This window comes from Parasteatoda tepidariorum, chromosome 2, assembly GCF_982258835.1.
Source record: "Parasteatoda tepidariorum strain Cologne lab strain chromosome 2, Ptep-v5.0, whole genome shotgun sequence".
Classification (NCBI taxonomy): domain Eukaryota; kingdom Metazoa; phylum Arthropoda; class Arachnida; order Araneae; family Theridiidae; genus Parasteatoda; species Parasteatoda tepidariorum.
Window position 1 is genome coordinate 61,008,018 of NC_141756.1, and position 22,108 is coordinate 61,030,125.

At 28.0% G+C, this 22,108-nt stretch overlaps 2 protein-coding genes across 2 annotated transcripts in view; both read left to right on the forward strand.

Moving 5' to 3' along the window:
* Window positions 1–221: 221 nt before the first annotated feature.
* LOC107448251 (ATP-dependent translocase ABCB1-like) lies at window positions 222–11,019 on the forward strand. Its single transcript, XM_087157413.1, is given in 6 exon segments — window positions 222–404; window positions 2,233–2,389; window positions 4,365–4,562; window positions 7,881–8,087; window positions 8,748–8,894; window positions 10,710–11,019. Coding segments are annotated over 6 exon segments (1,038 nt in total). The 5' UTR covers window positions 222–276; the 3' UTR covers window positions 10,911–11,019.
* A 4,098-nt stretch (window positions 11,020–15,117) lies between these two features.
* LOC107442799 (ATP-dependent translocase ABCB1) overlaps window positions 15,118–22,108 on the forward strand; it is a 56,836-nt gene continuing 49,845 nt past the window's right edge. Inside the window, exons 1-2 of the mRNA XM_087157411.1 lie at window positions 15,118–15,420; window positions 19,806–19,857. Coding sequence (XP_087013537.1) covers window positions 15,284–15,420; window positions 19,806–19,857 — 189 coding nt within the window. The 5' untranslated portion in view covers window positions 15,118–15,283. The remainder of the gene's footprint in view (window positions 15,421–19,805; window positions 19,858–22,108) is intronic.

A 22,108-nucleotide genomic window follows, 5' to 3' on the forward strand; every position in this document is an offset into this window, starting at 1 on the left:
TTTGATAGTTATAAAACTTTCCCGGTTTTCTAATTTAATTAAATCTATACTTTCAAATATTCAAAAAAAAACTAAAAAAAATGACTTACCTTTAAATTAATGCTTCAATTAAAAAGTAAATCCTTCAGCAAGTTTCGTAAAATACTTAGCAAATAATTAAGAAGTATATAAATAAACTGCATTGTTTTTCTTTTTTGTTCTAGTCATTTTGCTTTGAAAAACACCTCCTTTTATTAATATAATGCTGACACTTATTTTTTTAGGAATTCTCAGAAAATGGCACACATTAGAGGTCTTATTTATGGATTTGCCCAAGGAACAAATATATTTTCTTATGCTGCAGTTTTGTACTATGGATCAGTACTAGTAGCTGATAAAGAGATCAAGTATGAAAATTTATTAAAGTGAGATATTTTTGAAAAGATCCCCAAAATTATTTTCATTAATAATTTTGAGTACATAAAATTTATAACTTTAAGGACTTTCTTCCCATGATTTGACTGACAGACTTAGAAATATTAAGCGCATAAGAAATTAAGACGAAAATTTTCAAAATTGGAGACATATCGTGATAGGAAAATAAAGAGGTTTAACATAATAACCAGAATTACACAGCACTTAGAATTTTTGATTAAAGGAAAATTGAAATTGAAATGCTTATTCATTAAAAAATGAAATATTTTCCAATATCACAAACTTTTACTTCTGCGCAAACAAAAAATGTATATCAAATTTTCATGCATAAAACATATTAGCTTCTTATAAATAAATTATTAAATTGATATTTGAGAGAGCATAATGAAATTAAATTTCTTACTTCGAAAGTCAGAATATTGCGTATAATTGAATAATTTTTAAGAAAATTTAATTGTTGTAACTGTTGTAACTAAAAACTTTATAATTAGAAAACTGATAAAAATAGATAGGAAGCTTTCCCTAAATAAATGAATTGTACATGCCTCTTATTAAACTACTTATTCATTCCTAAACGTTCGTTAAACATGAATTTAAAAATAATGTATACAAAATAAGCTAAAAAAAATTGCAGATAAATGTTGCTGAACGAAATTATCAAACAATAATGCATTTCGCTAGTCTGAGTTCGCGAAATAAATTCAAAAGAATCTCAAAATGAATCTGAGGATAGGAGTTAGAAATGCAGTGAGACCTGTGTAAGTGTGGGGCATCAACATGATGATCTATTTCTACAAGTGGTGCACTTATGAAAGCGAGATTTGGCTATTTTTGCCACTTTTGTATTCTATCCATACAATCAACTTACACAAATGATAAACAGAAGTTATGATCATAATCTGGGAACAAAATAAATAAGAAGTTATTAAAAAACTGGGAAACCCTGGAAAACTTCTGATCTAATGAATCTTAACGTTCTATGGAACTAGGGGGTGACCTCAATTATTCTAATTAATTACTGCGGACGATATTTTAAGTTGTAAAATAGGACACAAATACGTACTTTCTCTAAACAAACATACGTGTGTTTTTTTTTTTTCTTGTGGCGAATTTGGATTTTTACCCCAAACATATAGGGGGTAGCCGCAATTTGGGAAATACGGTTCCCAAATAGTTCGATCAGGAGAGTGATCCAAAGTTTGTACGCCTTTATGGTAATTTTACTTCAACATATTTTGTCATATCTCGAGAACGTTTTAAGCGAATTTAAAAAATTTTGTATACTATAATAAAATTCGTTAATCCAAAGATGACTGCTTGCAAAAAAATAACTTTTAGTGAATATTTATTATATTCTGTAACATTTTTTAATAAAAGTCGAAAAAAATTTAGATAGTGAGTTATGTAACTTTGTACATCTTTTTAAAGAATTTTACAATGCCAAATTTGAACAAAATCGGTCAAATAGCTTCTGAGAAATCAAAATTTTTTTTTAAAAAAAAGATCGCATGTTTAGAGTCGAATATTTATTATTCTCTCGAACCCACTATAGATCGAATTAAAGAGCACTAGTTTCATCTTTTGGAGAAACTATTATTTTTTTGCTCCCAAATCCTCACCTAGCATTTTAATGGCCAAATAGAATAACAAAAAGTTCATTCATCTCTTGCGATTTTTAAAATTAATGTTTTTCGTTTCTTTAAAAAAAAATTTATTATTTTTTTTTATTTATAACATATTTATAACTTTGTTTCAATGTATTTTTTATTTTATCTTTGAGTCTTTCTTTTACCTTACTATTTTATCTGATAAAAACAGGGTTCTTCAAGGAGTTTTAATTGCGATGATGTATGTTGGACAAGCTATTGCAATCGCCCCAGACTACAATAAAGCTAAACTGGCAGCGGTTAGAATTTTTAATCTTCTTGATATAGTTCCTAGTATAGATCCCCTGTCTCAACAAGGCAAAAAATTGGTAAGTTACTAATTAAGATAATTAAAATTTTTATTGAAATCATTCGTTATGTTTTAGCAGTAATCAATTGTATTAAAAAATTGTTAAAGTCGATATGATAGGTAAAAACAGATTTTCACATCTATGGCAGATCTGCAAAAACTTACCCTTACAGTAAACATAACTTTCTATTTTTCTATGAAATATATATAGTTTTTGTTTTGGGCGTAAATATTTTTATTTTTAAAACTTCAATAATTCTTATTTTTTATTTCAAACACATATAGTTCAAAAACATAAATTTCTTTTATACATTAAAACAAGACTACAGAACTTCTAGCTTAAGTTTTTCACTAACATTTAACAAGAATATTTAAAAAGAACTATTATTTTTGTATTTCACATAAGAGAAGAAAAACTAAAGAAGTTGCCATCCAGTGTTTCAATAATGAAAATAATAAAAAATTAATTATGAGTAGCATTGTTTTTTGGCAAATATTGGCCCCCACTACATCAACCATGAATTCATCAGCATATCATATGGCCTTTACTTTAGTAAAGATTCAAACAGACCCACTACTTAGGCCATTTGATTATTGAAATTCAACAAAAATAATAACATTTTAATTAATCAAAAGTAGTTATAAAATATTTCTTTCTGAAATTAGCTTTAATAACTTCTCTTAAATCATTATTTTTTATCATTATTGGCACACTATATGGCATGTTACAATTAAAATTAACAAATTAAGTTGAAGTAGCGGTTTCAAAGTAAAATGCAGGGCGTTTGAAAAGAAGAACTCTTTACGTAGAAAAAGTGTCATGTTTTTTTAAGATCAAGCGTATTTATACACTTGATCATAAAAAAACAAGGTAGAAAAAAAATGAAGTTGCATACATGTATGCAACTTAATTTTTAATTGTTTTAGGCATAATATAATTTAGATACATTTTATAAATCGAAAAATAATTTTTTGATCTTCCGTATCTTTTAATTAGTCTGCCTATTTGACTAATTTTCTAATTGACCAATTTTTTCTATAACTTCTTGTTGCAAGGCAATTATCAATTTCGATGAATAATTGCGAGTCTGAAAATTAATGATAGCACTTGTTTTCCTACAAAGACAGATCTGTCTTATTCAAATGTTTCTTGTGTCTTACAGTTCTTTTCTACGTTTTTATAGTTTATCAAACAAAAGTACATTTTCTTTAAGTTTAAATACATTGTTTATAAAATGTTTCATAATGAAAGTGTTTATTTTCTCTCGTTTTTCTATTTCGAGAAAATTGCAATTCTGATAAAAAATATTATTTATCTTTGAAAATGAATAGTTGATAAAATACTAAAATATTTTGCTGGTCCTTCGAGTAAATCGGTTTAATCAGGTTCAGAATTGGGTAAATCGTATCAGTTGTTTCATTTCATTCGATCTTTTTGGAGAGAAAAAAACTCGATTTAATATACATAGCTTTCTTAAGAACAAATAAACGCAACGATTTATTTTTTTTTCTTTTTTCTTTTTTTGCGAAAAAAGTGATCGCCAGTTAAATGTCTCATATAACTCATCTTTCTTATTTGAAGCGGTCACTTTAGGCATTATTTCCGTCTGTGACGTGTATAAGCAGCGTCAGTGAAAATTACAGAGAACGATATTTTCATTGATTTAAATTTCAATAGGATAATTGCCTAAAATATTCTAGACATTTATATTATATAAGATGAAAATAAATAAAATTCAGACTTTGGGGAAATATAATTTTGTTTGTAGTCTTTTATTTACTTCTAATCATATAAACTTCAGTGAAAATTACAGTGAACGATATTTTCAATGATTTAAATTTCAATAGAATAATTGCCTAAAATATTCTATACATTTATATCATATAAGATGAAAATGAATCTAATTCAAACTTTCGGGGAATATAATTTTGTTTATAGTCTTTTATTTACTTCTTCATGTTAAACTCATAAATTGTTTTTTTTTCTGATTTAGAATGAAATTAATGGCTATATTGATTTCCAAAAAGTGCACTTCAATTATCCAAGCCGACCTGATATAAAAATCTTGCGAGGTCTTAATTTAGCTATATAGCCCGGTAAGACTGTGGCTCTAGTTGGAAGTAGTGGATGTGGCAAAAGTACTTGCGTGCAATTGATCGAACGTTTTTACGATCCTTTACATGGGAATTTGGTAAGTAGGTTTTGATTTCCTAAAATAATCTTGTTCTTGAGTTTTGTTAAGTTTTGAAAATGAAATTTTAAAATACGATTGACAAAGTGTTTAAGTAGCAGTTATGTTTTTACAAAGCTTATAAGAATGTTTGAGTAACATTTAAGGTTTTGGCTTATGCGTACTGGAACACAAAACCGTTTAAATTTTAATGGTATGTTTTGTCTTTTGTTGAGAAATTTTTGTGATTACACTATTAGAAATTTCTCTCTAAAAAGTTAAATAGAAATTTATTTAATTGTTATTTTACTATATTCGACTAAGACAGCCAAATAACCATAAAAATATAACATTAAATTACTAAGTATTACGAAATATTGTTTATTAATTGTTTTTACCTAGTACAGTTTAACATCAACAAGAATTCTATTCGCGCTAACTAGGATCACCTAATGAAAAAATTTTGGTTCGGATAGCTGGATACACTATGTAGCTAAGGGAGCTAATTGGTCATTCTTATCATTGTCTAAACAGGAGTTCGAATCCCAGAGTTGGTACCATATATGGCAACGTTACTTTTAAAAAGTAACGAGTAAAAGTACAAGTATTTTTAAAAAATGTAACGAGTAAAAAGTCAAAAGTTCTTATTTCAAAAAGTAACGAGTAAAAAGTACAAGTAAAAGTACAAGTACTAAACAAAAAAGTAACGATTTAAAAGTACATTTCTAGGAAATCGAAAATTCAAAGTAACCTAAAATTTTATTGAATAATATTCTTATGTTCTTTAATGTTTTTGCAAAATTGTTGATATTTATTTAATTATTTTTAATTTTGAAATTTATGAACATTACTTTATTTTTAAATTCGGAAGAATATTATAATATAATTTTATAATATAATCGTATAATATAATTTTATATATATAATCGTAAAATATTATTTTAAAATCAAATGTAATTTTTATATCAAACTTTTTAGGAATTTGCTCGAAATTTTATCTATTGATTTTAATTTTTAGTTTATAATTTTTATTTATTTAAATTAGCATTGATTTAAAATTGTTTTCCTCTATAGATACGCGTTTTAAAAGCACGAACATAAACAAAGAAAACACGGGGTTTCAGATAGCTTTGTGATCTTTGAGCTAGTAAAAAATAATTGAATGTGCAGTTCAAGTTGAGACAAACAGTCTACAGTTTTATTTGTAACAATGGCTAATGCTGAAGTCATACCAGAAAATCATTTTCCGAACGTTTCTGCCTAACAGAATAATTAAAATTTGTAAACGAATTTCAGTATCAGCGGCTAAATTAATACCTTCGAGTTTTCAAGAGTTAAAATAGTAATAATAGTTTTCAATAGCACAAATAGTTCTGAAGCTCTTAGAGATTTGACTGGGCGTTGTTTAACAAGGTCAAGCATAAACATAATTTTGGTACAAAATGTACTAGGTAAAAATATATTTAGTAAAAAATGTAGTAGGGCAAAAATGTATTATTAGTGAGTTTAAAAAGAAAATTGAAAAAGTAAATATCCAACATTTTTTATTTAAAATGTATTAAATAAATGCATAAAACTCGAAAATGAATGAAAATAACTTGCTAATTAATATTTTTATTCATTTTGCAAAATAATTGCATTTCGAAAGTGTTTTCATTGAGTCTGCTGCAACAATTTCTCAGAACGTGCTTAGCCACGCTGAATAAGCTCTCCACGGGAGCACTAGAAGGTACTGCAGTATTATATTTCACATATAATTTTTTTACGATTGGATATCGATTCAAAATTGATATGCTTTCCGTTTCGACATTTGAGCTCATATATGCCATAAATACTTCTGTCGCTGGTGATTGGCATGATGTTTTCAGCTTTAGAAAATTTAAAACCCCTGTTTGTTTTTTTCTGTTACGTCGTCTTTTCCCTTTCAGGAATGACAATTTTGAAAGGTCAAGGTTACGCGAAGTTAGCTGTGAATGCATATATATTGCACTCTAATTTTATAAATTAAAAAAAAACACAAGCATTTTTTTTTAATTAATTTTTTTTTAGAAAGCTTTTCGAGTCTTAGAAAAAAGTAACGATTTCCTTCGACATTTCCGTTACAAATACTTGCACTTTTTCCCTAAAAAAGAAACGAAAGTACAAGTAAAAGTAGTAAATTTAAAAAGTAACGAAGTACAAGTAAAAGTACGTACTTTTTACTTGTACCGGCGGTACAAGTAACGAAAGTAAAAGTACTGCCATATATGGTTGGTACTATAATATTTCTTCCATTATTTAAATACACGAAGAGTTTTCAGGTTCTTAATACGCGAGTTTCTTAACGTTCCTTGAAAATATAAACTGCTTAAGATACTTGTATGATTTAACAAAGCATATATGTTTGTTACCTTGGAATTTTTCTGGTAAAATATTTGGGACTATTTTGTGGTGAATATGGCGAAAATTGAAACAAGTACAAAAATTTAAAAAAATATTATAGCACAAATGAGTTACATAATACCTACTCTTGAGATTAATATACTTATAACATTATTGATCACGTTATGCTCATTTATATATTTTTAATAGTAAATTATATTTAAAATTACATTCAAATTGTTATTTGATAAAGTGACAGTCAAGCTGATATTTTATTATAAGGTATTTAAAGCTTCTTAACTGTAACATGGTATTACATTTTTCTAGTTTACAATCTGGTATTTAGAAATGTTCATCATAATATGATGTTTAAAATACTTGAATAAACTATAATATTTATACATATAAAATTGGGAGGATTTACAGAATTTTTATCTCACCTGTTTTTCTATAAAATTATAAAAAATAATACTACAATAAGGAAGAAATAAGGTCAAAATGACCAGAATAGAGTAAAAATTTATCGCATTTCTGGCTCTATGGGAGCACCAAAAAGCTCAATAATATTTACCAAATCACCAGCAATGCATAAAATTATTTATTGGGTTAAATTTATTTTTCAGTTATGTATTTCTTTACAAATTTGTGATTATAAGAACAATAATTTTGAAAACCAGAACTTTCGGTAAATCATATGAACGGAAAAAATACCAAACGATAGGCATAAATACCATAAATTATGGTTTTATTGCTAGAAACTATTGCTATGTTATTTTTTACTACAAATGTCATTACTATACAGTACGGTAATTTGACCAGCATTTTTTCTCTATGTATAAACAATTCGGAATCAGTATTAACGAAATTCTAACACCGCTGAATTTTACTTGCGTCCCATCAAAAGTAGAGTGACTAAATGAATTAATATTTTCGCAACACTGTAAACAGATAATAATGTTAATTTACATTTTAATTCAGATGCTTGACGAAGAAAACGTTTCAGATTTGCAAGTGGCTAACCTCCGATCTCACATCGGTCTTGTATCACAAGAACCTGTCTTATTCAGTTACAGTCTAGCTGAAAACATTGCATACGGAGACAATTCTAGAACAGTTAAAATGCAAGAAATTATCGAAGCAGCACGTCAAGCCAATATACATACCTTCATTTCTTCATTACCTCAGGTAAAAATAGTTTTTTTTTTTTCATTTTTAAATCACTAATGTCTTATGAAGCAATTGGATTCAAAAATAAATTGGAAAAATGTTTAAACTTATTTTAACAATTAAAGACCCATTCATAGATTGTGTTTAGCGTTCAAATAAAATATTTTAAAAACGCTTTTGTAACAGCAAACAGTGAAAAATAGGTTTTTAAATCTTGCATACAAGCTATTTAATGTAAAAGAGCTGAAAATACAACTGAATAATTAAAGCAAGAGCAGCAGTAATTGATGAAGAAAACACCATGTCATTGGGCAAATTTGTTCAAAAGTTATTGCAGAAAGTTTTTTTGAACAATGATTTTTTTCCCTCCATATTGTGCTGAAACTGCGGATTGCAAGGAATGATCGTTTTCTCATTATCTTTCTTCATAAATTACTTTTTTTTTGTAAATATGTTGCAAACTTATTATTCATAAATATGTTTCTTAAAATACGCTATTATTATAACTTGATTAGAGTATTATTTTGACTAAGTATATTCTAACAATGGTTCAATAATAGTGCATTTAAAAACACATATAATTTGATTTCATACACAAATATAATTAACTTATTAAGTGAAATTAACAAATAAAAATGCTAATCAAATATTAAAATGTACATAAAAATATTTTTAAAGGGGTACGACACACCAGTTGGTGACAAAGGCACTCAATTAAGTGGCGGCCAGAAGCAGAGAGTGGCTATTGCTCGAGCTCTCTTAAGAAATCCCAAAATATTACTTCTTGATGAAGCAACCTCTGCTCTCGATGCAGAAAGTGAAAAGGTATGTTAAAACTATCATTAAACCAAAATGACGTAATTTGTATTTTTGTAATAGCAGTTTTGCTTTTTTTATCATCATGTTTTTTTTTCATTTTGTTTTTCTTATGGATTCAGTGTTCTATCCACTGTAGTAAAATATCCCTCAGATTTTCCATGAGGCACAGGTCAGAGGATTTGACTGACCATTCTATGTGTAATGGGGTGTACAACTGCTCCAATCCAGTAATAATTTTTTTTTGCTAGATAAACTTTGCTGTTGTCACCTTAAAATATATGAATATCAATACTGTACTCTTCAAGAGGATGTTGACTGAAAGATACACAGAAAGGTCACGTGATTCTTCAGAGAGTTCTAGTCCCAGCATTGACAATACAATCTATCCTCTTGATAAATCCAATTACAACCTAACTCCAATGACCATTACCTAACAATAAGCCTAGCTCCAATGTCCAGTTAAATTTATTTTTTGTTGTTTTGAAAAAATGCCTGATTGCAAATGGTTAAAAAACTGAATAGTTTTATATTCAAGGTTTTTTAACTATTTTAGTTGTAAACAATTTCAAAACCATAAAGGTGAAAAATGTTCCTTACTGTTAATTAAAGGGAAAGACTGCTGTCGGCTATTTTAACATAATTTTAGGATGAAAATTCTAACAGTGAACGACCTGTTCAACATCCAAAATGGTTAAAAACATACTCGTGATCTTAGTGCTTCTCATAGTGAGCCAACCTTATCCATAATCAAACATTCACCCACAAAACAGAGCAGATTCACTATCGGCTTCATGTGTATGTCTCTAGGGGTGACGTAGTTTTTGTGTGGTGAGATTAATTTTGAGAAATTCTAAACAAAAGATTTAATTGCTGCAAATTTAAAAATTTCTTAACTTGTTTAGAACTGTTTTTTCGAAGAAAAGTTTATAACAAAGATTAAAAAATTGTATTTCAATAAAAATAGAAAAATGTTCGAAATATATATACGAAATATATGCTAAATTTCAAATACATACCAAGTATTCTCACGCAAGACTTAAGTTATTCTCTGGACTGGAGTTTAATATCGTCTAATGGGATTCTATTAATAAACTGAATAATGATAGAATTCTATTAGTTGTTATTAATATTCAATATTATTATACTAATATCTGATATTAATTGTTATATTATTATATTAATATCTGATATTAATTGTTATATTATTATGTTAATATCCAATATTATGATATTAATATCTGGTACTAATTGTTATATTGTTATATTAATATCTAATATTATGATATTAATATCTGATATAATCTGATATATTTATATTGATATCTAATATCTAATAAATATCTAGTTTTTCCCACTTGATTATGAGAAAAAAAATAACTATGAGAACTTGGTTTATGAGAAAGAGTTTTTGCAAAATTACCATGACATATTCCGTTTTTTTTTGAAATTATGATCGTTGTATAAAAAATTACTAATGTTGCAGACCAACTCCAAATTTATTTATAATTTATTAATTTATTTCTCAAATTTTTGTTCATTAAAAAGTAATCCAAAAACGAAATTGGAAAAAAAAGATCAGTTAACAGAAAAAGACACGTAGCCATGTTTCTTAAAAACCATAAAATATCCTTCATACAAGAAATAAAGAAAAACAAAGCCTTAAAAAGTGCCTCAAAGTTTTAGTTCGTATAAACAGTATTTAATCATGAAAAGTGAACATATATACATACTAACATATGTAGTAACTCAAAGTGGCATATGCAAAACTGATTCAATTAAAAATATTGTAATTATTATTCTCAACGGAATATTTTTATATAGGTTGTCCAAGAAGCGTTAGATAAAGCAAGTGATGGAAGAACATGCCTCATCATAGCTCATAGGCTTTCTACAATTCAAAATGCTGACACCATAGTCGTCATTCATAAAGGTAACATTGTTGAGAAAGGCACCCACCAAGAACTTTTAAATTTAAAAGGACATTATTACAATCTTCACAATACACAGAGCGGTGCCCAGTGACCGAATGTTAGTCATACACTGATTTTTAACATCCTACATCTTACATTGTTGATTTTGTATTGTTAATAGAGCCTTTTGTCTTAAAACTACTTATGAAATATTTAAATAATAATTTTATGTTAGTATTGTATTGAAAATCAACCTGTTATTTGCAATTCCTGTTTTCATAGAAAATAATTGCATGAAATTTCCACAAAGTAAATTGAATTGATGCTTTTTGGCAGGATGAGGATGATTAGTAAGACAAAAAGGTATCAGATGATACATGTTTTACAATTAATATCCATGAGCAAAATTTGTTGCTTATATTTCACAGATATCCATTCTACACTGTGAAAAATTCTGGAACAAATGACGGGGTAAAGTACCTGAACTATGGGTGCATCATCCGTAAAATACATTTTTACGGTATTCTTTAGAGTAATATATATAGTTCGTTCACCAGGAGTTGAGACTTGGCTCCACCTCCTCGGACGCAGAGTTCATTTCAGCGCGGGAGTTAGAAGAGAAACATCTCCGTTGTTGAAATTGAGACAACCCTTAATTTGCGCCAAATACAAAAAGTGAATTCTTTTTCAGTCACTTACTTTGCTTTATCATCTGCTATTATACATTTTGTTACACTAACTAATTAAATATAGTTTAAATTTAAAAACTGCTGTTCTCCCAGCGAAATGGCTCATAAAGGACAAACTATTCACTCAAAAGAAAGAAATATCATAAAAAAATGGTGCAAAATATCATCAAATAATTTATGAAATATTTATTGTTAAGAAAATGCACATAAAGTTTGCGAAATAAATATTCTTGCCAAACGATCGCCAAATAGCAACATTGTTCAGGATTGCTCACAACCTTCTCCCAAAAATAGCGAAATAGTATCGTCGCATACCACGTGATGAAGGCGGAGCCAAGTGCCAACTCCTGGTGAACGAGCTATACTTAAACAGAGTGCTTCAATGATTTTAATGTAATTATTACTATAAAAATTACGATTACGGTATATAAGATTTTTTTTCAGTAACGTGTTCCGGTAAAAACAGATGAGTGCTGGTTTTACCTCGCGTAATTTGATCCAGAATTTTTACAGTGTATAATGATTTTTTTTCTACATAATTACAGTATTTAAATAGTGTGCAAACATGTAGTTTTGATGTTTAATGTAGTTTTGATGTTTTTGATGTTTAAGAACAAACATTTTATTGCAATGCAATGTAATAATCCCATTCATGTGTAATCAGTTTACAATTTATCTCATCGGACAATAGATGTATTTATTCGACATGTACGTTTAAAAATTGTAATTGTCTGCGTATTGTCCTCGATGAGATATAATCTACAGGATTAAATTTTAGCCCTGATGGAAGAATTCCAGCAGATAAATCGTATCGCCGTATAATTCGCTGATTGCACGGTGATAGCCGTATAACTCTCTGATTATACGGCGATATAATGTGGTTATGATTAACCATGAATTTCAAAGCCCCTCTCACCTGCTGAATCTACGTTATGTATGAGCTAATCTACGTCCTGTATGAGCCAATGAACTTCGGCAGAGAAACGGCTGAGCAGACACGCCATCATGTTTAAGGGGCATTAACTGGCGAGTTGGGCAAATATATTTCATTAATAAAGTTCTAGTTCGCATTTTCAAATTCGCATGGGTGAATTTTTTGCATCCAGCATGAATGGCCTTATACACTTTCACGACTGACGAAAATCGTTGAGAGAGAGAGAGAGAGAGAGAGAGAGAGAGAGAGAGAGGGGGGGGGGGAATTATTTAATTCGCAATGTTTGAGGTCGTCACATTTTTTAAAAAGGTACTAGCGGTAGTTTTGTAACGGTAGTTTTGTTTGTAAACTCTTCTACTTGCTCCAATTTTATTGTAATTACTTTTGTACTACTTTACTGGTTTTAAAAGTACTGTTTTAATATGTTATACTATGTTGTTCTTTTGTAAATTTTACATGTTTATCTTTTAACTTTTTCTTTTAACTGGCACTTTTAATATTTTGCTGTTTTAATGTTTTATCACCTTACATGATTTTTGCTGCTCTGCGCCCGCCATGTTCACGGGCTGTTTGCCATGTCTGATATGTATTTTATGTTTGAACTGTTCCTTGGGTTTTTTGATTTTAATAAACATTTACCCATATGTCCTAAAAAAGGGCGGGTTGGGGAAAATTTTTCCATAAGGTACCCGCGGATTATACACAAGAAATTACGGTGATGTGTCTAAACCAACATTTCTTTTTTCCTTCAACTTTCTAATTTTCTCTACATATGTTTCATACATACAATTCATAATCATACATTTACAAGTATAAAATTTGCAAATGGCTTGTAAAAACATTCATTTCCTACTAATTTCTTTTTGACATCGAACTGTATGTATGGTCTCGAGACGCTATCTATTTTTTTTATTTTTAGAATCTACTATCTAGTTTTTAGTCTTAAAAACTCCTTTTGCTGCAATACTTAAATGCTACTTTTTGCTACGGGATGCTTTTTGCTACTTTTTGATAAACGGGAGAAAGAGAGAGGGCGAGAGAGAGAGAGAGAAAGAAAGAGAGAGAAGAGAGAGAGAGAGAGAAGAAAGAGAAATTATATTTATCTCCCACTCAAAGGTTGAAAAGTACTGAAATTGCGCATATTTTACTAAAATGTCTCCCTTAATGTCTTCTTTAAACATTCGCCATGTATATTGATTGCAATACATTATATATGTATAATGCATATTTTTATATGTCTTGCGCAAAATATATTTATAAAGAAATTATAAGTAATTATGGATTACGAAACAATTTAAAGATTATTTCTGTTTAAAATATTGATTAATAGATATGAATATGCTAATGTTTGGAAATCTTTTTAAACAATAATTGGTGTTGGAACAGAATATGAAAGTTCGACAAATAATTCAAAAGTTATTATGGTTGATCCTTTCATTTTAAATATTTTTTTTTTTTTACTTTTTATTAATGAGGATTCTTTTGAAGATAAAAATACAATAATATTTTAAAATCATACAATTAAATAAAATGTAAAAATTGTTCTTATTACTGTAAAAGAAATGCTTTATTGCTGTAACCGTAAATGTGTGTAAAAAAACTTTATTCATTTGAAAACTGTGTTACTATTTTTTCTCTTTAAATATTTCACAAAATGTGCTGTTTTTAATAAATTCTTCAAAATCAAAATTTTTGTATGTTATTTTCGTATTTTCATTGGTAACATATTTTTAATTTCTTTATTTATTTTCACTTTCTTTAAAAAAATAATTTACTTTCCATTAATTTATTTTTACATCTTTAACTGTTTCACCTTCCTTGAAATAATTTTCATATTTTTTGCAAGTTAGTTTTTCCTTTCTAATTTCACTGGTTTACAGGTTTTACAGATTAAAATTTTCATATAATTATTAATATATAAAAAGGTATTTAATTAATTGTAATATATACAATTAATTAAATACTCGGTTTTATTAATGTTTAAGTTTTGAATTGATACTTGCTTTGTTATCATTTAATTTATTTTGATTATATTTCTCATTATATTTTTTATTATTATGTTGTTGTTTTTTATATTCTCATTATATTTTTTATTATTATGTTTTTTTTTCTATATTTAAGGATGAAACGATAATAACTTTTTTCTAGGGATCAATTTTTACTAAGTTTTGAAAATTTATTTTATTGTTGAGATTATTAGAACATGATGTTACGATTTAAAGTTTAAATTTTATTGGTAATAAGTAATTAGTTAGCAAAACAAAATTTGGAATATAAAAAGCTAACCCTCTTCCCTGTAAAAACAATCCGGTAACTGTTTAGTTGCTTGTTTTTATTAATGATGGAAGTAAAGTACTTTATTTTTAATAAGTATTTTTTAATGTTGCATACCAATTTCAAATGGCGTAATTTCAGCCTTTACTATTTCTTTTTCACAAAAAGAAAATATTTTAAACTTCCGATATAGAATCACTAAAATTGTAAACGCTTATTTAATCTACTTGGTTAAATGGAACAAACAATGATAACAAAAAACAAAGATAAAAAATCGCTTATTTCACTTCAATTATCTGTCTTAATCAATGTTCAAATCAATTCAAAAACAATATAAATTTATTTTATCATTTTCAGCAAGTTAATATATTGAGTTTTACTCCAAAAAAGTCGAAAAGATATTGTGTAAATAAAGTTATTGCACAAGGTTACGACCAGAGTCATTGCGCAATGTTTCAACAAAGAGAATTATTAAACAATAATCAGAATAAAAAAACATTTTTATGCCGTACATAATAGAACGCTCGCTATATTCTGGTGTTTTTTTTAAATCTAACTGTGGCAAAGTACTAGCAATTTTCGAGTAAAATGAGGAATAATAGTGACTATCAAGATTTAGATACAAGTGAATTTCGGACTGAGAAAGAAACAAGACTTTTGAAAAAAGGATACTCAAACAAAGCTTTTAATTTCACGGAGAAGTTAGAAGAGGGCGATGCAAACAGGTATGTATCTATATCATAATAAAATTTAGTATTAAAATATTGTTTTTTTTCAAAGGTTAAGTGGTTGTAAAGTTAACCTTTTTTTAAAAATAAAGAGTAATACATTTAAGATTAAAAGGTGTTTTTAGGTGTTTAAAGGTATTTAAAGTTAAAAAGGTATCAAACATTTAAAAAATATAATTTTCAATTTAAAAATTTTACGAACTTAAAAAAAATAGCATCAGTTTGAAAAAAAAATTTAAAAAAAAATTTATTAATATTTTAATAAAATAAAATTTAATTAAAGTAAAAATAATTAAATAAAATAAAAATTAAATAAAAATAAAAATTATTAAATTAAAATAAAAATAATTTAGTTAAAATAAAAATAATCGAATTAAAATAAAAATTATTAAATTAAAATAAAAATAATTTAGTTAAAATAAAAATAATCAAGTTAAAATAAAAATAATTTAATTAAATAAAAACAAACTAAAATTTTTAATACTAAGTTCTAATGAGCCACAATGCATTTTTCTATCAAAATTTCATTAAATTCAAGTCTCAGTGTATATATGAAGTCACGCATTAAAGCATAACGAAAGAAGTTTGGAAATTTTTTTTGCATTTCGGAAAAATAGGATGAGCTTGAAATAGTTCAGTATAAAAAATAGGACTTTCAAAAATCGAATTTTAATCGAAGTGTTAGAATGTAGCATGCTGTTTAGGGTTAAGTTATGATTAAATTGCTTATAAATAATGTTGTCGAGAAGCATTTGAAAAAATAATAATTTCATTTATTTTTTTAAAAAGATAAAAGAAAAGACAATTAATTTCATTTGATTTCTCTTATGAAACAACTTACATGAGCAGTAAGTATTAATTTAATGAATATGCAGCAGTTTGAAATACAAAAATACTACATACGAAAAAACTTGATAAAGTGTTTTGTATATTCATTATTCATTCAGTACAATATTCATTGCTGATTTACATTATAATACGTTAGAATATGCCGTATGTCCCGAGTATAAGATGACTTTAAAAACACACAAAATTTTATGAAAATCTGGTGTGAATTTATTTACCGGTATTAAAGTTCGACATTCATTGATTGTAAAATATCGATGCATTATAAACAATGAGATACATATGAATAACTCTGTATCAATTTAGTTCTTAAAAAAACTATTTTAACATGTTATAAACAATTAAGTTTACATTTTATCTCCTCATATGTTTTTGCATATAATTGTTTTTTGAATAAAACAATACATTAAATTACATTCAGAATTATTAATGAGAAAAATTAAGATAATTTATTCAAAAGTGTTTCAAAAAATATAACATAAATATTTATTTTTATTAACGTACCATAAAGCTACAAATTTAAAGATTCCAGAACATCATCTGTGGAGTAAAGTCTGAACTCTTTCCTAAAAAAGATCAGCTCTAAAAAATAGTTAATATTTCAACGTAATATGTTTTTTTATTTCTTTTTCGTTATGAAGGTTTAAATTTTATCTCTATATTAAAAAAGCGTAAAAGCTGCTGAAGCTGTTTTGGGTGTGTTCAACTTAATGTTACATTTTGCTTTGCTACGCAAATACTATAAGACTCAAAAACTTGAACTTTCTAAGGCGTCTAGAAAAATGTGCAGGAATTAGATGACATAAAAAATAACATTCACGAATTAGTTCTAGAATTATAAACTGTTAAACTTGTTGTAAGAAAAATACCATATGGGTAGTATGAATGTAACCACAAGTTTGAAATTCGACATGCCGAAAAGGCCATATATGTTAATGAACTTAACGCAGAGATTTTCCAATATTCTAATATTTTTTTTTTAAAGTTATTGCAACTTATTTATTTATTTGCGATTTTTTTCTCAACTATTTTTACTTTACGTTACATATTAATTTATTGCGCAAAACTATTAAATTACGAGAAATTACAAAGATGTGAACATAAAAGTACAAACAGTTCGATGGAATAAAAGAATTATGATTTGAATATTAATTTGAGAACTATTAACTGTGAAAATTGTTCTAAAAAAGAATCATGTTGGTCCACCTACTGACTGTTGAAATACAAGTACAAAATTGAAATTTTATATGCTGATAGAACTATTTTAAATTACGAAATCGTCGTATTTTTTCAAAACTATAATTTGTGTGAAAGTTATTGAAATTTTAAGTTTTTTCGAGTTTTTTCCCAACCGTTTTGTTTTAAATATTGTCTAATTTATCCATTGTTGTGGAAAACTTGTTTTTCCCTAACAAGATCTCTATTTCTTTATTTTTTAACTCGTGCTCTAGTAGATAAGAATCAAAAATAGCAAAAAAAGAGAGGAAATGATCACATATTGTCAGATAAAAATCTTAATATTTATATTGACCTTCTTAAAAATAAAAAAGAACTTAATAAATAGCTATAAAAATCATTCCCTATTTATATTGTCGCATCAACGAGTAAAATTATTTCCCGTTCATTTGTTCCTATTGAATCACATAATCTGTACTCCTTAGGTTAATTTTTTTTTAAGTGCAGATGGTCACTATTTTAAATCTAAGTAGGAAGGTATTCCATTTACATTGCACTAGAGCTGCCCAATGGGCCATTGGCGACGGTCTGGGAAACGTCTCTGAAGATAATCCGGAGACATGCCATCACAATTTTGATCTTTTGCAGAAAAGATGGCTCCCTTACTTCGGTAGCCCGACGACCTGCGAGCGAAGTCGAGCACTTCACGGTGAAACAGTTAAGAGAGGACCGATACCGTACACCCTCGGATCCTCTGCTGGTTGATCAAAGTGATCACCCACCCGCACACTGACCGCAGCCAGTGATGTTTGACTTCGGTGTTCAACTGGGAATCGTGTCTTAACGATCAGTCCATCCAACACCTCCTAGAAAGAACAGGCCTCAGCACGGGTTACCATAAATATCCCTTAGTAGTCCAAACGTAATGACATATTTTGTATTTTCAACCACTGCGCAGCTTAGTACCCCTAACGTAATGACATCTTTCTTATTTTTCGTCTACTGCGCAGTGAACTTCGTCACATCGGACTACTAAATTGATCCGTGCTGAGGCCTTTCTACTTCTAGGAGGTATTGGTCCATCGCGGAACTTAAATCTAAGTAATTGCCTATTCCATAACGCTTAGCATATTAACAAAATATTTTTACACTTGCATAAAACTAGAATAATTGCAGATTTATGAAACAAAATGTTCAGTATTTTTGTGAAAAATTTTGACGCTTAAGGAAAAAAAGTGCTGAAGGAACAGAAATTACAGGAGTTAGTGATAGCGAAGCAAGCAGGGATGGGGCCCCTTAGTGTACTAAAAAATTAGATCTCTTCAGAGCTCTCTTATTGGAGTCCAGGCTTATATAGTTTCCATTTAAAAGTTCCAGGTTCATTTTTGCGATATTTATAATCAATGATACAAACAAGCTGTGTTTCGTGAGAATTAAATTTAATTTTTAAATTTGGTTATATTGTTCTTTGTGATATTGCTACATCATACCTGAGTCAATATTCTACTCCTCAATTGTTTTTGTTCGTTTAGCCACAATAGCCTTCTAATCTTAAAGTTGATCAATTGATTTTTTATATCGATTCTTTCCACTTTAACTGTAACCGAGGAGGGCTTTGCTCCCTTTCCGCGTGCCTTCTTGGCGTCAGTTGAGGAAACTACTGTGTGAGAGTAACGTTGCTCTCGTTTTCATCTTCCTTTTTTATAAAAAAAAAAAGGGAACTACAACATGAATAACATTTACTCAACGATGAATCTTAACTTTATTTGAAACTTAAAGTTGTCAGATAGAAATGCTACGTGATAGAGGTGAACATATGTGCGCCATCACCAATAGTTGGCGCTTTGCCAGAAAGATGAAGAGGTAAAACTGTAAGCATATGAAAATATTCCGAAGTCTTTAAGTGAGCCTCAGATTTTCAGGCTGGAAAGGAACTATTTTAATTCTCCCAAATCATGATCCGGAACCTTTTCATGGTGCAAAATTTAAACATCAACAATCAAAGGAGCCACCTTCAACCCTGAACCCATTAAGATGAGAAGTAAATAAAAGTTTTTTATGTTCCTGAAAAGAACTCTCTTCAATTATTCCTTTCCTACACACAGCATTTGACCAGTTCCTGAACCTGGAGATCCTTCTGGAAGGAAGGATGAGGTAACCCATTTGAACACTGTTTTTTAAGTATATACTATCACATCCATGGTTCATTAACTTATATTATATGCTGCGATAGTTCCTTTCATGTAAGTGCTTCCTCCTATGATGTTTATTACTCCCTTTAATTAAAATTTTAATGATTCATTTTTTTAATTCTAAATTACTTAAATTGTAACAATGCGATATTCTTGATTTATTTTTAGTAAGAAGGAGGAGCTAGAAGATGAATTACCGTCTGTGTCTTTTCTTTCATTAGTAAGTATTTTGCAAGCAATAAAAAGTCACTAGTCGTTAGATTTTTAAAATTTTTTACAATTAAAAAAGAAAACAAACGAAGAGTCATTTTTGAATCTGAATAATTTTTATGTCATTATGTTTAGGATTAAAATTAATAATTGAAATTAAAATTAGGAAAGAATTAAAATAAATTAATTCTGTTCCCCCTGTTTTTAATACTTATGATTTATTTATTACTAGCTGAATGCTCGTTCTCCGATTTGGTTTTTAAAAAAAACATAAACTATCAGTAAACATCACTACGGAATCAAACAAAAAACAGAAAGACATATGCATAAAGACATATAATAATTAAAAATAATATCATTCTTAATCGATATATTTTATTATTTTGTGTTTTTAGGTTATTAAATTAAGCAAAATACGTTTTTAGTACATCATCCTATCAAAATTTAGATTAACTGTATTCATGATGTAGGCATGATGCTGTTTCTCAAGGTAATCACAATCAAGTAATTTTGTCAGAAACATATTCCTTTCGAGGGCCCATAAAAAACCACTTTTCACTCCATCTGTGTAAAAACTATAATGTAGTTTTAGTGGTTTAATAACCAGATATACGGTTTCAATAGTTAGATATACTAACTATACCTACATTTCTATATTTTTTGTATTAATTACCCTTATGCTGCACCAATTACCATAATACAAAAATGTCTATTACCAAAATAAAAGAAGAAAAACTGACGTCTACAATATTAAGGTGATATTTCAAGGTTTCTGTTAAATGAATTAGTATCATTTCTTCATTGATATCGCTTTTTAGTACATATCTTATTTTTAAATTCAATTAGAACCTGTTATTAAAATAAATTAAGCATTATTGGCATTAATGATAGAACGGCGAATTTACGCTTTTTCTTAATAACTGCAGAGGTCAAGATCAGAAGCAAATTCGGTGGATAAGATTTTAAATACCATTTATTTTGAAGGTAAATATTTACACAATATATAGAATTTCTAAGCTTAAATAGCTCAGCAAAAACAATTATCAATTAGATTATTAGCATGAGTCGAATCATTTAGATAATATGGCTATAGTATTTTTACCTAAATGAGTTAGTTCTGTTTCTCCATCATTTGTCTTCAGTACATAGCTTATTTTTTATTTCAAATACCGTTTATTTTAAATTATTTAGTTCTATAAACTCGTGATTAAAAAATAAATAAACTTGTGACTCAGGAATGCTAATTTGGAGATGTAGTTCCCTTAAAGTACCACGCTCACGTTAACTATTGAGCTTAGCCGAAGTAACGAATAAAAATTAACTAAATATTAAAGAACGTGTACATTATAAAAACTGTGGTGTAATAGCTCTTCGAATTCAGAATTGAACTATCTAAAATTGTGTAAAGGAATACTTTATTTTAAGTTTACTCCAAATTAAACGTTTGCACACACTTTAAAGAGAGAGGTTAATGTATTAAATCCAACGATGGGGAAATTCATGGATTCTAAAGGACTAATAGATACATTAATAGATAGGATTTTGAATTGAGACATTGGACATTTTAATAAACTTGGTGTTTTCCACAGTTTCTTTCTGCATTGACGGATTGATGTACGGTAAACAATAAAAAATATATAAAAGAAATTTTAAAAAAAGGATCACCCTGAATAACTTTTGATTTAATTATCGGACTCAATTTTAATAGCTTGAGGGGGTTATCTCAAACATGCTAATTAGTGAGTGTAAGCGATATTTTAAATTACTAAATCGGACACAGAAACGCACTTTCTCTAAATAAACACACCTTTTTTCTCTACGGTTCCACAAAATATAAGCGGTAGCTACAATCTAGGACAGGGATGGCGAACCAATGGCACTCGTGCTATTTATGGCACGCGACATAATATTTTGGGCACGCCACCGATTGGCACGATCACAATTGTTATTACACTATGAAGCATATGTAGCAATTAACATAAAATTCACAAAAACAAACAAAATAATAAACAATTATTAATAAAAAAATTAACAATTAATGCTAAAACACAATTAATAACCATAAAAAACAATCTAACTATAAATAACCAGCAAAAAAATATTAATAGTCCTGCTTAAACTAACATCTTACTACCTGGTATCTAATCTGCAACAACAGAAGTCGCACTGATGTTACTTTGAGTTGAATTACGCGTATAATTGAGACATAGCAAAATGTATTTTTTTAAAAATGTAAATAAAGAGTTTTGAGTCGACAGTAT